Source organism: Antennarius striatus, chromosome 1, assembly GCF_040054535.1.
Source record: "Antennarius striatus isolate MH-2024 chromosome 1, ASM4005453v1, whole genome shotgun sequence".
Lineage (NCBI taxonomy): Eukaryota > Metazoa > Chordata > Actinopteri > Lophiiformes > Antennariidae > Antennarius > Antennarius striatus.
In genome coordinates, this window is record NC_090776.1 from 13,416,293 (window position 1) to 13,434,059 (window position 17,767).

The 17,767-nt window shown below is 41.0% G+C and overlaps 1 protein-coding gene across 2 annotated transcripts in view; it reads right to left on the reverse strand.

The window, feature by feature from the left end:
- Nucleotides 1–723: 723 nt before the first annotated feature.
- gpc5a (glypican 5a) overlaps nt 724–17,767 on the reverse strand; it is a 115,880-nt gene continuing 98,836 nt past the window's right edge. For both annotated transcript variants that reach the window (XM_068322413.1, XM_068322405.1), the window contains exon 9: nt 724–1,277. In XM_068322413.1, coding sequence (XP_068178514.1) covers nt 1,111–1,277 — 167 coding nt within the window. In that variant the 3' untranslated portion in view covers nt 724–1,110. The remainder of the gene's footprint in view (nt 1,278–17,767) is intronic.

Genomic DNA, 17,767 nt, shown 5'->3' on the forward strand with positions numbered 1-17,767 from the left:
TACTGATTAAAAATGAAATCTGACTATGAAGACTTAAAGTGCTAGTGTACAGCAAAACATTTTTATTCTTTTATAGCTTTAGTAAATAGTAGTAGTTGTTTTCACACCCTTACTTTAATTCTTGAGACATTGCACATGTGGAACAAATAATTGTCCTTTTCTCTGAAATAAAAATTACCCTAGTCCAGCAGGAGGCATACAGTCAGTTGGTAGAAGCAACCAGAACACCACTTAGCACTAATAGCTCCCATCCAGGCCTACATGGAGATAGAAGAGGACGGAAAGATGATAATAGACTCCCGAGGAAACTAATCTATTTCTGAAGAAGGGTGTGAATTTTTCCACTTGCTTCTTCACAGCCACCTTTGCACCTCTCTGCTCTGGAGGACCACACGACGTGGGGCAATTTTAAAATGGCAAATACTAATTACAGGAAATGAACGTGGAATGGGAAGGGACACGGATTCCTGAAATTGTTTGAGTTTCTTTCAGCATTGTATGAACACTACATATGTCAGACCCTACTCTATACAACTCCTGCAGAAAAATAAGAATATAAATTTGGACACCAGCGGTATTCCTTGGAAGGCAGGGGAACAAGCGGTTGTTTTAACTTGGACTTTCACATCTCTCTTTTTATTTCAAATACAACATCAAAAAATACCTTTCAGATTGCTTGATTCACTTCACAGCAGCTGTAACACCCAATTTCAAATACGTACAACCTGTTTAGAGTGCTTTTAATATGCAGAAGTACATGAATAATTATAAACATCTAAGGATCATATATTATGTGCAGAAATACAGTTATATTAATACAAAACTTTCACAACATATCCCGCATTTAAATTTCATGTCGGCTGTTATAAATAAAAATCATAATTAACGTTGATGAATACCAGATAACTGATTTTTTTAAAAACAAATCTGCAAATGCTGCCTTAAATTTAATAATTTCCACAAAAACATTAGTTTTCGCTCTCATGTCTTGCTCCGTGTAGAAGCGATGCTCCAGCTCCAGCTTATATTACGTCCACTAGGCTTTTTATTTCTTGATTAATGAGCTTGAAATCAAGTCCTTAAAGTTTCATTCTGCAAAAAAGGCAGCCATTACAAGGCTAGGAGCAAATGTAACCAAGGCAATATCAACACCCAGGTGGCTGCAGTCAGTCCAAGGCTCCCGGACGGATCCTCTATTTCTGAATCTGTAGCAGGTGGGTAATGCTGATGATGATGATGATGATGATTTTTTTGATCGTTGATCACATCTGGACTCACTGATGAGAGAACAGAAAAGGACGGTATTATCAGTACACCAGCGAGGAAGCAGCTTCATTATTTGTATTTCAGTTTCAAGAACGAGAACAATTTAGCCTTAATTCATCTTCCTGTCAACAAATCCTGTGAATATCCCATTAGTCTATTTAATAAAACAATTCACTCTATTTTTGAATGTGGACGTTTTTTTTAAGTCAGAATGAGTAAGGCCCTCGCACATTTGCGCATTAACGCTCACGACTTTACCTCATTGCGGATTTTTGGTAGGCAGTCACGTGATGTTCCGCTATGTTCCGAGAGTCTCGAATTTAAGTGTGACACCAAAATGCTTTAAACAGTCGATAAGAGTTTGGGAAAAGGTAATACAGATAGAAGGTGGTTTAATATCAGTATGGGGAGGGTTCATAAACGTTTCAATTACCGAAAATAGTAAGATAAATAGTTTGCAGAATTCGTTAATCCCATGTGGTTCCTGGAATGCATTACCCGCAAGGAATGAGAGCGCACTATATGTTAAGGTCTACTTCCAGTGGTGGACTAACACACATTTGGTGCTCTAATGAATAAAGGCATTGACTTATGCATGTGGGAGTACTTTCAAAAAGTCATGCTAAACAAAGATGAATTTATACTCATTGCAAAATGATCATTAAAAACATCTTTAGAAATCCTTCTTTGAATTCGTATCATCCCAGAGATTCACGCCATTATGCAATTTGTTCTGACTCACATGCATTTAGGTCGTTGCATTTTCTCGTAATTAGAAGTCAACCATGAGGATTCACAGCTGCAATAGATTCATTCTTGCTCTAAATCATTGAAGGAGTTTGTCGGTTTTCCAACACCCTAATTACAGTGAGCTAATTTAAGTTTGTAGTATCTTCAGCTTTCATCCCATCAGCAGGAACCATCCCGGCTGAGTCCAAATCCATTTGATTATTGGTGCTTAGGTGTGAAAGCTAACGGCTTATGCATTACAGGCAATAACAGTCAGAATCGGTATTCATCACCATGTGGATTTTTTTAAAATTTATTTTGCAGGGACTGTTTTTCTTTTCATTTCTCCACAGATTTCAGTTTGTAGACTCTCCGGCATGGGCGTTCAGAAAGGGACCAAACTCCTGATTGGTTTTCTCATGAAGGAGAATGTGATATTGAACAGTGAAGATAAGATTACATTGTAAATAAATAAATAAAAAGCTCAATGCATTGAGATGATATCCAAAAGCTTTAAAACACTCTGCAAACTCACCTTAGAAACATTCACAAGTCTCACATAAAAAGATAATATTTGAGGTGAACTGTGTTGAATTTTAAAATGAAAATTACTATATTTTGGTAATTTTCAGAATCCTATCCAAATATAAATTGTTGTCCATCCATCCATCTACAACCTCTTATCCGGGGTCAAGTCGCGGGGGCAACAGTCTCCTGAAATAAATTATTGTGATCTTTAGAAATCTATCCCTCTATCTCTGCTGGTGTGACCTTGCCTCCATCCTGGTTCATTTGCGCAGGTAAGTATCAAGGCCAGATGACCAGATGCTCCCGGACTTTTGAGATTCCCACTTAGGCGAAAGAGTCATAAGTCTGTTTTGGGAAGGATTAGTTTAAGCCATTCGCTTTTAGAGTCTATAAAAGGTCTCTTATCAAACTTTATCTCAGTAGCAGAAAACTAACTCCAGCTGCAGAGTCCATTTCTACACAGTAAACTCCAATTCCACAGTAAAGTGTGCAGCAAAAAATAGCCTGTAATTCAGTTCTCCAGGGTGAGGTCCACATCAGTTACCTGTTTCTGTACTGGATCCATTTATCACGGAGGATCTTTCCAAACTCATCTAATCGCATGTAATTTTATTTAACTGTAATTTTACTGTAATGTAATTTAACAAAATCTTATTTAGTTTAACCACGTAATATAATTTCATCAATTAAAATTTAATTTTTTTTACAGTTTTTAATACTTATGAATGACCACAACTGATGTAAGTCTTGCTGTTTTAATTTATTTGATATATAGAAATAGAAAAATATCTATTTATCACAATTACGTTTACTTCCAGGGCCAATACCTGAGCTACTGCCGAAGCATCCGAGTGTGTGCTGTAATTACCTGCCTATTGATTCACAGTGGAAGAGTCCCCAGGACTGCTATTTGAAGGCCCACCTCTCACAAATAGTCCATCTGAGTTTTGTACCCTAGAGCACTGAGCTTCAGTCAATCAATTCCACTTACTAAAGCTTCAAGGTTCTTCCAGCAGCTGTAGATGGAGCGATAGAATGTATATATCAGATAAATGAAAACTGCAACATGGAAGCTGCTCTTAAATGCAGAAGAAGCACAAAGCAAGTATAGAATATCAAACAAAGCCAGCGGAAAACACTAATTATTATCATGTGATGTGGATGACAGCTAAGTTAAACACTGGATGTTATGTGAAGCCCCCAGTTCTGTAGAAGTAAATGATATGGTTTCACAGGGGGGGGGATGATTGTGTTCTACCAATAATACCACGGCTAAACAATCTGAAATGTAGTCTTGAAATCCTGAAATAGATTCTAAGCTAATATTTAAGTAGCAGATATCTTCATTTGTCACAAATATGCTTGATTGTTTGCTCAGGCATGTACCTGTTATTTAATATCTCTCATCCACACACAGTATTGACTCTGACTGCACTGCAGCTATTAATAACCATCATCTCTGCTGAGTCTCTGGGCTATAAGTGAGGGGGGTTTTTTTGCAAGTAATAATCTTCAGCCAAAGGAGCACATTGCTCTCTGAAAAGCATAACCTCATTTTCAGTATGACAGTCCAACGGGCACATGTGTTTCTTGTGCTATGAAAGCGATTCAGGCCATATAAAAGGTAGAGTCCGATAGCTAATGGCTAGCAATAGCCATTATAGTCTGTCCTGTCTGTGAGTCTAAGCACAAGTGATTTGGGAAATTTTCTTGGAAAGTGCTGCCGTAATGACATGTTTTAGTAACTCTCAACAGAGAGGTTGTGATGCTTCAAAAGGCGCTTGCCCTGAAAGGAGACATAGGTCAGAACGAGAGGCTTACAACTGAAGTGAAATCAATAAAAGCTGATTCCCGAGGACTTGGACCTACGATGATCAATACCACACTAAGTGCATCGGGGAAAAAAACACTGCAGAGAGTGTGATCATGAGAGGTGGAATTCAAAACTTTATGTCCACATCTCCAGACTGTTTGAGAAATAGAGTACCTGTAACGTAAACGTCACATGTTTGCCAATCATAGTTAGAGACTTCATTCGAGTCCAGACTAGAAAAAATGGGCATTTGTACTAAAAGTTTACCCGTATTTGTATTTATTGTTCTTTCCAACCTAGTGACGTAGTATTCATGACGAAAGGTTCTGTAGTATCAAGGTCAGCAGTAGCTGGCAGTAAAAGTCCTCATCCACCCATAGAGCATGCAGCATTCAAAGCATTCCAGACGATAACATTCTACCAGGTCATACTGGCTGTGCTCGACTCGGCTCTGGTGTCAGGTGCTTTCTTGTTTTTCTATACTAGGACAGCGCTGCCTTTGTAGAGTTAGTTGTCATAGCGACGTTGCACAAAAACTACCTCGGCTAGTCTTCAACGTGATACACGTTTCTCATCCACGGTACCGTTCATGTTGTCATCAGCTGTTCAAAAAAGGGTGAACACCTGTAGCTCCACAATAATACGACGTAAAGAAATAGGCAAAACAACAGCTGATAAAGTAGCTGTTTGGTATTCAAAAATAGAAGCCGTGGGTTTGTCCCGGGTAGGATTTCATGGGACCTGCTCAGGTTTTATGGAATTAAAACTGAGGTGATACTAAAAAACTAGGTGCTGGGTGTCTCAAAAATTCCAAGTTACTTTTTAGTACCTCCTCTGCTCACCTGGATCCACAGTGGAGGAGGTTGTGAAGAACAACAACCAGGCACCAGGTACTTTAAACCTCATGTAAATGTAAAAATGAGGGCTAGAATCGAGTCAGTGTGGTACTACACAGAGGGAAATGTGGTTTTAAATCTTCCACTGGCCAAAAGCTCCTGTGACAGAGGTATTAGAAAACAACACTCCCCTGGTGCTTGAAGCTCAGGATGAATTCCCGTTAACTGTATCTGACATTTTGGCAAATAAAAAAAGGCTAATGTCTTTGATGGAACAGTATGGAGAAACAAGAAATATAAGGGAGAAAGAGGGAGAAGGGAAAGGGAGAAGAGGATGACATACTGTATACCAAATCTTTACCAGAATTTAGTTAACTTTTTTATTTATTTATTATTTACCTTGACTCACAGGGAATAAAAGAAAACACATCTCTGTGAAATTAGCAAAGCTATTGGCTTACAAATACCAAAGACCAAATGTAGCTCCATTGATCCCATCTCTGTTTACTTGGCAGCTATTTTGAAATATTTGACAATTTTGTTCCATTTTATAATCACGCCAGACATATATAATCAGAACAAGATGCTGGAACACTTTATCTTGATGTCAACCCCTGCCTCAGGTAGGAACTTCACCACCATTTAACCACATTGATTCTTGTGTTATTTGACAGTGTTATTAGCTGCCTGCTGCCAGAAATAAACCAGAGAATTGAACCTAGGAGAAGTCATCTCTTGTCATTCTTCAGAGAATGGGGAAATTGAGAGAGATCCCGCCAGCATCATACAAGACAAAGCTAAAAACAGTGACTGGATTTTCTAATCTTTCTTTTGGATTTACTATAAAGGTTTACTTTACCTGAGTTTGATGATAATAAAATTGTTTAATAATGCACCGATATCTAGTCTCAAGATTTTCATTCTACATACGTATGATCTCAACATTAACACTTTGGCAGATTTTCTTGCAGCAAAAGCTCTTGGAGGAGTACTTAAAGAACTTTGAAAGCAGTCGTTGTGCATAAATGTGATTGCAAACAGTGTGTGCACCTGTGTGGAGCACTTCACTTCAACACCAGTTACCTGTGTGATTTCACAACTTCAGAATAAAATTTGGTTCATGTGGGATTCTGATGTTTTTGAAGAGGCAGCAACTGTTTCTCAGTAGGTGATGACATGTTTTGTAAAAAAATTAAACAAGCACAAGATGAACTCTGGAAAAAAGCGAGAATTCAGAAGTCTGGGAATCTATTCGCTCTTTAAGCGAAACACCAGATGACTGGGAAAAACACTTGCAGGTGTCTCCAATTTCAGATCACACGAACGTCTTCTACGAGCAGCTGCTGTTCATAACGGTGCATGATGCTAACAGAACATGTTCAGTTTCAAATACGAGTGTTGTTATCCAATTGAACAGTTATTTTTCAAAGGAAATGTGGTTTGAAAAATACATAATTTTCTTGCTTGTGTATTTTGTAGGGGCGGCACGGTGGCGCGGTGGTTAGCGCTGTTGCCTCACAACACAGCGGGTCCGGGTTCGAGTCTCGCTCTGTGTGGAGTTCGCATGCTCTCCCCGTGTCTGCGTGGGTTCTCTCTCCGGATTCTCCGGCTTCCACCCAACTCCAAAAGCATGTGCTTCAGGTTGATTGGCCAGTCCCAAATTGCCCGTAGGAGTGAGTGAGTGAGTGTGTGTGTGTGTTTTTTTGTGTTTGTGTGTGGCTCCACGGTGCACTGGCGTCGTGCCCAGAGTGTCCCCCGCCTTACGCCCTATGCTGGCTGGGATAGGCTCCAGCTCCCCGTGACCTGCTACGGCGGATACAGCGGCAGTATGTGAAAATGACTGTATTTTGTAAATCGCGCATACAAAGGGTTTCAAGATTTTTGATGTGAGGGGAAATTATAAATATATCTCTTCACTTGTATGTAAGACCTGCAGGCGTGTGTGGTGTGTTCAGAGTTCCTGAAGAGTTGTGGGTACATAAGTCTTTATTTCTCATATTGTTGTTTACATGCTCACTCTCTCCATTCATTGCCAAGCTCATATCCCCACAGCCAGAGAGGAGGAACTGACCCAACAACCCAATCACTCACTGAGAGTGCAAATTTGTCTAACCGCCCTGTGATATGTACCATCACCAACATTTAGTGGGTTCTTTCATGGGTCACGCTATACCCTTCCTCCAAGTCCAATCAGACCATTAGTTCAGTAATTGTCTGGAAACAGGCATAACAAACAAACAGACAAACACACAAGGGAGAACTTTACTCTCTGAGAAGAGGATATAACAATCTCGACACAAAAGGCATGATTTCTAAATGTAGTTAACAATCATAACTTGACACAAGCAGCTGTGGAGTGATTTTGGTCAATGCGTTGACTTAGTTCTCAGCTTTTGGTACAAATGAGGTGAAAAAAAATACTAGAAACAAATTTAATAAAACACGATAGAATCCAAGTGGACTGAAAACAATAAAAATGGAACATCTTAACATTTATCTATAATTATATGGATAATGCAATTTCTTTATAAACATTAAAACGTCCCATATTCTTCTTTTTTTAATTCATGTCATTCACCTGCCAGATGTCCAACTACAGCACACTGTATTTGAAATGTCTTGCCCCAAAGTAATCTGTCGTCCTCAATACAGTATGCACTAGCTTTGATCTATGGTCAAAGCTAATGCATAGCTTTGCCCTACTCTGAAAGGTCCAAGCTATTCAGATATATCATATAAAAGCTGAGGACCCCATGATCGACAAAACTTCCATCGGTAAGCAAATGCACATAGCAGGAAAGGTCAACACAAACGTTTGGTAGAACTAGTATCTCGTCAGAATCCAGACAATGTGTATTTGGCTTTGGCCTGGTTTCATGAATTACAAAGTATTTCTAACTCATGTTGTTGATCATTTGTGATAGTTAGTGGAGATCAGCCCTTCAGAGTTGTTTTACTGTTGGGATCTCAATCACTAAATTACCCTACGAAGGGTAGGTACCCTGACCTACCCTTCGCAGGATGTTGCAGTCTCTGACGGCCTTATTTTACTTGTGTTTGTCTCTCTTGTTAATAACTTTTGTTTCTCTGCGCTAAGCATGGAGCCGCTTTCTCAGTCAGTGGAACATGACTTGGTGGCTCATTGTGTAGACAGGAGATGGCTGATCCTACCTGAGGCCACCTATAAACATCGCAAAGAATTTAAAACGCACAGTGTTTGCAAATGGGACAAAAATCAGTGGAGACGACAACAAATGTTTACAGACAGAATGTAATTAACACTGTTTGCCGACAATCGTCACAGACAATGAGAGATTGCTGGGAGTGAAACTAACGCAGTCTACAGTGCCTTGCAAAAGTATTGGCCCCTCAAGAACTTTGACATTTTGCCACTTTTCAAGGTTCAAAGATAAAGATAAAAAAGTGGAAATATTTGATAAAAATCAACACCATATGGGACATAATTGTGAAGTGAAATGAAATTCATACAACATTTTATACTTTTATGACAAATAAAGCTTTGAAAAGTAGGACGTGCAAAAGTTTTGGCCCCCTGTTCTCTCAGCTCAGCCAACCGACTGAGTTCCCTGATGACTTCTGAATAATCCAATGTTGACCTAAATGACTAAAAATGACAAAGAGAGTGAACCTGTGTGTCATTTGGTCTCAGTTTAAATGTACCTGCTCTGTGAAGGTCTCAGAGGTCTGTGAAAGGAACACTGGAGAACAAACAGCTTCATGAAAACCAAAGAACACACCAGGCAGGTATGGGATAAAGTTTTGGAAAAGTTCAAAGGAGGAATGGGATACAAGAAAATTTCACAATATTTAAACTCCCGCAGCACTGTAGCTGCAAGAGGACAATGTAGCCGCATGAGGACAAATGTAGCCGCAAGGGGACACAAGCCAGTGTCTTATTGTGCCGATCCCAAGCCCGGATAAATACAGAGGGTTGCATCAGGAAGGGCATCCGGAGTAAAACTTTTGCCAAATCAAACATGCAAATCAAACCTATGACTTCCATACCGGATCGGTCGAGGCCCGGGTTAACAACGACCACCACTGGTGCTGTTGACCTACAGGGCGCCGGTGGAACTTGGACTATTGTTGGTCAAAGAAGGAGAGGACGAAAGTGTGTTCGTAGGAAGAGAGAGAAGAGGAATGCCAAGAGTATAGGACTGAGAGTAGGGACGTTGAATGTTGGAACTATGACAAGGTATAGGTATAGAGTTGGTTGACATGATGCAGAGCAGGAAGATAGACATACTGTGTGTCCAGGAGACCAGGTGCAAAGGTAGCAAGGCTAGAAGTTTAGGAGCAGGGTTCAAGTTGTAGAGAAGAAATGGAGTAGGAGTTATCTTGAAGGAGGAATTTGTTAGGAATGTCCTGGAGGTCAAAAGAGTGTCAGATAGAGTGATGAGTCTGAAGTTAGAAATCGGAGGTGTGATGTTCAATGTTGTTAGTGGGTATGCTCTACAGGTAGGATGTGAGCTGGAGGAGAAGGAGAAATTCTGGTTGGACTTTGATGAAGTGATTCACAGTATACCTAGAAGTGAGAGTTGTCATTGGTGCAGACTTCAGTGGACATGTTGGTGCAGGAAACAGAGGTGATGAGGAGTAGATGGGCAGGTTTGGTATCCAGGAGAGGAACGCAGAAGGACAGATGGTAGTTGACTTTGCAAAAAGGATGGAAATGGCTACAGTGAATACTTTCTTCCCGAAGAGGCAGGAACATGGGTGACCGATAAGAGTTGAGGTAGGAGCACACAGGTAGACTACATCTTGTGTGGACGGTGTAATCTGAAGGAGATCAGTGACTGCAAAGTAGTGGTAGGCGAGAGTGTAGCCAAACAGCATACGATGGTGGTATGCAGGATGACTCTGGTCGTGAGGAAGATGAAGAGGACAAAGGCAGAGCAAAGGACAAAATGATGGAACTTGACAAAGGAAGAGTGTTGTGACTTTTAGGAAAGAGTTAAGACAGGCTCTGGGTGGTCAGGAGGTGCTTCCAGATGACTGGACAACTACATCTTATGTGATCAGGGAGACAGGTAGGAGAGTACTTGGTGTGTCACCTAGAAGGAAAGTAAATAAGGAGACTTGGTGGTGGAATGAGGAGGACTAGGAGTGTATACAAAGAAAAAGGTTAGCTAAGAAGAAGTGGGACACTGAGAGGACTGAGGAGAGTAGACAGGAGTACAGGGAGATGCAGCGCAAGGTGAAAGTAGAGGTAGCAAAGGCCAAACAAAGGGCTTATGATGACTTGTATGCTAGGTTGGACAGTAAGGAGGGAGAGACTGATCTATACAGGTTGGCAAGACAGAGGGACAGATGGGAAGGACGTGCAGCAGAGTACTTTGACGAGTTGATGAACGTGGAAAATGAGAGAGAACAAAGACCAGATGAGGTGATGGCTGTGGACCAGGAAGTAGCAAAGATTAGCTAGGATGAAGTGAGGAGGGCATTGAAGAAGATGAAGAGTGGAAAGGCAGTCGGTCCTGATGATATACCTGTAGAGGTTTGGAAGTGTCTAGGAGAGGTGACAGTAGAGTTTCTGACTGGGTTGTTCAACAGGATCTTAGATAGTGAGAAGATGCCTGAGGAATGGAGGAGAAGTGTGCTGGTGCCCATTTTTAAGAACAAGGGAGATGTGCAGAATTGTGAAACTACAGAGGAGTAAAGCTGATGAGCTATACAATGAAGTTATGGGAAAGAGTAGTGGAAGCTAGACTAAGGGCAGAAGTGAGCATTTGTGAGGACCAGTATGGTTTCATGCCAAAAGAGTACTACAGATGCAGTATTTGCTTTGAGGATGTTGATAGAGAGGTACAGAGAAGTCCAGACCGAGCTGCATTGTGTTTTTGTAGATCTGCAGAAAGCTTATGACAGGGTGCCCAGAGAGGAACTGTGGCATTGTATGAGGAAGTCTGGAGTGGCAGAGAAATAAGTGAGAGCGGTGCATGACATGTATGAGGACTGTGGGAAGTGTCCCGTAGGTGTGATAGAGGAGTTCAATATGGAGGTGGGACTGCATCAGGGATCAACTCTGAGCCCCTTCTTGTTTGCTATGGTGATGGACAGGCTGACAGACAAGGTCACACAGGAATCTTCATGGACTATGATGTTTGCAGATGACATTGTGATCTGCAGTGAGAGCAGGGAACAGGTGGATGAGAAGCTAAAGAGGTGGAGGTTTGTCCTGGAAAGGAGAGGAATGAAGGTTAGCCGCAGTAAGACAGAGTACATGTGTGTGAATGAGAGGGACCCAAGTGGAAGAGTGAAGTTACAGGGAGAAGTGATCAAGAAAGTGGAGGATTTTAAGTACTTAGGGTCAACAGTCCAGAGCAATGGAGAGTCTGGAAAAGAGGTGAAGAAGCGTGTACAGGCAGGTTGGAACAGGTGGAGAAAAGTGTCAGGAGTGATGTGTGATAGAAGATTTTCAGCTAAATTGAAAGGAAAGGTGTACAAAACTGTGGTGAGACCAGTGATGTTGTTTGGTCTAGAGAGTGTCACTGAGGAAAAGACAGGAGACAGAGCTGGAGGTAGCAGAGATGAAGATGCTGAGGTTCTCTTTGGGAGTGACCAGGAAGGATAGGATCAGCAATGAGTACATCAGAGGGACAGCACATGTTAGAGGTTTTGGAGATAAACTCAGAGAGGCCAGACTGAGATGGTTTGGATATGCTGAGTTTTGAACTGCCAGGCAGGAGGCCTGGAGGAAGACCAAAGAGGAGGTTTATGGATCTAGTGAAAGAGGACATGAAGGTAGTTGGTGTGAGAGAAGAGGATGCAGAAGACAGGGTTAGATGGTGACAACTGATTCGCTGTGGCGACCCCTGAAGGGAAAAGCTGAAAGAAAGAAGAAGAAGCACTGTGTGAGCAATAATATCAAAAAGGAAAGAACATAAAACCACCACTAACCTACCAAGACCTCCCTCTAAACTTTCAGCCCAAGAATGGAGGAAACTAAGCAGAGAAGCAACCAAGAGGCCATGATCACGCTGGATGACCTGCAGACACACACAGCTGAGGTAGGACAATCCGTCCATAAGACAACTATTAGTCCTACTCTGCATAAATCTGGCCTTTATAGAAGAGTGGCAAGAAGAAAGCCATTTCTGGAAAAAAAAACATAAAAAGGCCCATTGAGAGTTTGCAAGAAGCCAGATACAGAGACACAGATGACAGGGAGACACAGATGACATGTGGAACAAGGTGCTCTAGTCAGATGAGACCAAAATTTAACTTTTTAGGCTGAATGCGAAACGTTACATTTGACGTAAAAGTAATACTGCACATTACCCTGAAAACACCATCGCCACTGTTAAACATGGTGGGGGCAGCATCATGCTCTGGGGTTGCTTTTCTTCAGCAGGGACTGGGAAGATCGTTAGAGTTGATGCGAAGATGGATGGAGCCAAATACAGGGCGATTCTGGCAGAAAATCTATTGGAATCTGCAAAAAAACGTGAGGATGGGGCGGAGGTTCACCTTCCAACAGGACAACGATCCTAAACATAAAGCCAAATCTACAATGGAATGGTTTAAAACTAACCATATAAAGGTATTAGAATGGCAAAGCCAAAGTCCAGACCAAAGTCAATCCAATAGAGCAGGGTTATTCAATTAAAAGACTCAGAGGTCCGGTTATAAAAATTTCAACTTAGTCAAAGGTCCAAACTCAAGTCTAGTTTGTGTCTTATAGCTGGTCCCTATTTCCACATTATCTCTTATTATCAATTTTGAATGCAGGATATGTTTAACTGAGTGCACAGCTAGCTCTTTTACCTCATCATAAACAAAAGTAGACCCAGGAAAATAAATTTCAAGCCTTTATGTTAGATTGAAGAACACACAAACCTCAGAATTAAAAATAAAGTGTAAAAAGAGCTGAATAATCCTTTTTCTCGGAAAGACATCTCAGCCTAAAGAACTAAAGGCCTACACTTCAAGTAAAAAAAACATAAACATGTTCAGAAAGCATGAATAAAAACTGGCTCTTTCAGGGGAGGAATGCAAACAAAAGCTTCTTCATGAGAGAAAGTGGCATGTGGCCTGCCAGTAATTTACTTGTACACAAGTAACCTTGTGTGGTCCACCTTGTGGTGGCCTATCTCATGTGCGGTGAAAGAGACCACTAGACTTTGTCAGCATCTCTTTTATTGCTGCATGTATGTCCTCTCCTCTTGTGTGTGTTTCATAGTGGTGTTACACTCAGCAAAGAGCTCCTTATTTTTGTGAAGGAACCTGACACACACACAAGCTACAACTCATCAATGGCCACAGATATGCATGGTGCTCTATGAATAGTTGCATCAAGCTGTTAATATTTCTGATTTTCTGGTTACTGTGGTGTCAACAACAGCTTTTAAGCATTTATTTACAACTGTCCCATCAATAAAAGATGTTTTATGTTGCCCCAAAATCCGCCATGCCTTTAGTTAACATTTGTTTGCATTTTTCTAGGTCATTTTGCCCTCATCTCGGCTTCAGGGGATAATTCTGTGCAAAAGCTCTGTGTTTTGTTTTCTAGTGGTGCTTCACGTTATTTATTAATTAATTAATTAGTGCTACGTGTTCAGACCATATGAGGTAAAACGGTTTTGAACTGCCTGACGGAGGAATAAACATAAATTTTGTCCACTCGTTAACCAGCGGTTTTCCTCCCTTCGTTTGGAGCTATACTGTCCTCACTGTCTCCCTTCCTCTGTGCTCCTATAGCGGTAAACTCACAGCGGTAGGGGCAGCGAGCTGTCTCACTTCCAGGTGCGTTGACACAGCAGGTAAACAAACGATCTGGTTGGCTGAACTGAGTGGATCTATTACGTGTTAACTGAAGTAGCAGCGCCCGCCGTCTGTATCCGCGACCATCAGTAAGAATGCGCAAAGAAAATGTACTCGTGTGAATTTATCATGGAGTGGTCACAAAACCATCACGCGGTCCGGATCCAGACCGCGGTCCGCCATCTATGACCCCTGCAATACACCATCTGTGGAAAGATCTGAAAATTGCTGTGCACAAATGATCTACATCAAACCCTAAGGAACTTGAGCTGTTCTGTAAGGAGGAATGGGCAAATATTTCTGTCTCAAGATGTACAAAACTTATAGAGACATACCCAAACAGATCTGCAGCTGTGATTGCAGCAAAAAGATATTGTACAAAGTATTAACTCAAAGGGGGCAAATAATTTTGCACGGCCTACTTTTCAGTTTTTTATTTGTAAACACAATATAAAATGTTGAATACATTTGGTTCCACTTCACAATTGTGTCTCACATGTTGTTGATTCTAAAAAAATATTTTCAATTTGTCATCTTTAAGTTTGAAGCCTGAAATGTGGCAAAATGCCAAAAAGTTCTTGGGGGGGCCAATACTTTCGCAAGGCACTGTAAATTAAGCATGGGAAAGGTAAGCCAAAGCGTTTGAGTACTGTATATTGAACTGGCTGTTGGGCGTCGTCCGTATTTCCCCTACAGTGAGGAAAATGCAGTTGTATTACATCCTGTAATGGATACAGAGTCAGTCACTTCTACCTCAGTCAGATTACCGGTCTGGGCTCGACTTCTTACGACACAACTGGAGAAGGGGAAGTGTGTGTGTGTGTGTGTGTGTGTGTGTGTGTGTGTGTGTGTGTGTGTGTGTGTGTGTGTGTGTGTGTGTGTGTGTGTGTGTGTGTGTGTGTGTGTGTGTGTGTGTGTGTGTGTGTGTGTGTGTGTGTGCGTGCGTGCGTGCGTGCGCGCGTGCGTGTGAATGTGTCCAATCTTTGTCTCTCACAAGGCTGGCAATGAGTGATCATTTCACCTCTTCATTTCTGCCTGGATTATTTCAGGCTTTATGAACGTAACCCTTGACTGGTGACAGTGAATATCTATTAAGCTGTAAATAAAGGCTAAGGATGTTTGTTTATGACCGGTGTGGACACACGCAGCTGTGTTCGCTATGACGATGAGGATATGCCTTTAGCGGACACACAAATACATGATGGAAGCGGAGCTAAGTAGTTATCCAAATGCTAGCTGACTTCAACAGCTTGTGAGGAACTTTCAGTGTGTACCTCTGAACCATGTCATTGCCACACACTGCTATCTTAGCCTGAACCCGACACCCCCCCCCCCCACACACACACACACACACACATACCTGACTTGAGTGGGGCTAACTAGTTAGCCAAATGCTGGCTGACTTCAACAGTTTGTGAGAAACATTCAGTGTGTAGCTCTGAGCCAGTTCATTACCACACACTGTTACCGTAGCCTGAACGAACTGTCCCTCGTGGATGACCACGCCCATAACCGACCGGACAATCAAATATGACTCAGGATAGATCAATTTACAGTCACCCCGGAGATGACGTAAGGTTCGGCAATGTGGTCAATCTGATCATTTTTGATTCTGTCCAGCAGTGAATCCAAAAGATTCCAAATATATATTGATGCAGGAAGCATTTGTTTTCCAGATTCTAGGATTTGGTCGGGTTAGGGAGGACAACTATGTATATGCAGAGACCTGAAAAAAGGTGTTTTTCATAATAGAACCCTAGAAAAGATGACTTACTTTGTTAATCATTAAATTAATAATCTCATCGTATTGATGATCATCCTTAAAAGCCCATTTTTTTAGGCTCTGGAGTCTTTATACACCATCTTAACATTTGCACACAGTTCTAAATGTACAACAGCAGATATATTGCATTTCCTTTTCATTGGAAGTAATCCTTTTTGTGGACAGTCTGATAATACACACATTTAGAAGTTTAGCTGGCATGAGTTCTACAAGCACTGGAGTGTAGCCTATTTTTGGCGCAACGATATTCATTCTCATTTGCCACAAATAGAATCATGCCTAAGTTAAGACAGATCCTTCCGTTTGCTATCCTGTTCATCAAATCGGACATCGTCTGACAGGACTGATGATGATGATAATGATGAAAATGATGGTTATAAATTGTTTTAGTGGTCTGTGCGGTCAAAGGCTTACCTTGAATGATGGGTCACTAAGTATTCTGAATGCAAACCAATATCTTCGTCTTGCACCATTGTTACAAAACCCTTAAGAGCAAGAGGACACAACAGCTCTGCCTTTGCCCTTCACTTAATGACCCTGCAGGCGATGATACAGAAGGCACTTCACTGCACCTGCATTATTGAAGTGCACTGCTAAGCTTCTTAAAAATATGTTTTAATGATCTGTGTATAGCCCAATCCATGCATGGTTTATGGAGCATGTCAGGCAGAATAAGTGTAAATAAAAAGGCATATAAAGCACATTGCTGTGCCTGGATCCTGCTCGAATGTGCTTTGTTTGCACAAGAACTAGATCAACAGAGGAAAGACGCTAAATGCAGCGAAGCCACCTGAGACCCTGTTGGATGGAATGCTGAGAGCTCCCATTTTCAGAACAACAACAGAACAATTGAATATAGTTCTGTGCTGGGAATGGCATCCCCTTTCAATTAGTTCCACGCGCCCAGAGAAAACAGAATAAATTTAGTCTTCATTCAGAAATTAAGTAAACATATAAATTTGCCCAGTTTTCTTATAATTGTGGCTTTTAATGTATTGTTTATGATGATTTATCGACTGTTGTGAATGTCACATAATCAAGACAAATCCCATCTGGAGTTTTTGGCTGTCATTTGTGTTTACTGGGTAACAGAACAAGTATAAGAGGTGACATGACAACAATACCTGAACACAGAGGGGGTTGATTTACAGCAGCAAAGGTTCACACTCAGCATACACTCCATTTTCACCAACACATCTGCCATCTACTCGTTTACAGCTACATACTGACAGTCACACAGGGGCAAAACATTTATAGTTGTGATATGAACAGATACACTAGTGTTGGATGTGTCCATGCTTTTATAGCTATGCTATAACATCTGATGCTCAGAAACATTTGTCCAAAAATTTGGTTTATGACTAAAACCAATGTCACTTGTATTAGCTAACTAGCACGTAGCAGCACTTTATAAATGTGAGCATTGCATTATATTCTATATTATAATATTATACCTTTTGTATGTATTTATACTCTTTTCTAGTTTGTGAAATGACAAGTGTAAGACAATTTCAATATGGAAACGTTTTTTCTGTGTCTTTTGCTGTCTTATCAGTACCATTTTGACTAAGTAGCCTAAAGTAGCGCTTGGGCACATGTTAGTGTGACTGCTGTACAATTTCTCTGCGGAATTTTTATTATGTTATCCTTTTTTTATTTTCTTATTTATTATACTGTTTCTGATTATTTTTTATGTTCTCAAAACAGGTGGGACATATAAAAAATGAATTCCCTCCAACAGCTGGGATGGGAAGTTTCTCTCACAAGAGTAAATAATGTGTTTGCTGGTAAGACTTTGAAGGGATAATTAATGCAAACTGTGTGAACGAGTGAGAATTTACGTGACCGTGAAAGCCTATGTGTGATCCAGACGTAAAGGAACACCTAGAACAACAGCTGGTCTCTTTACATGACTTTGTGTTTCCGGACAAAGGAAGGGATGTTAGGCACACAGTGAGCAGTATACTGTTCTGTACATCAATAAGCACCATGTCAGATCCGGCCAAGATGATTCTTAAAAGCATGGAA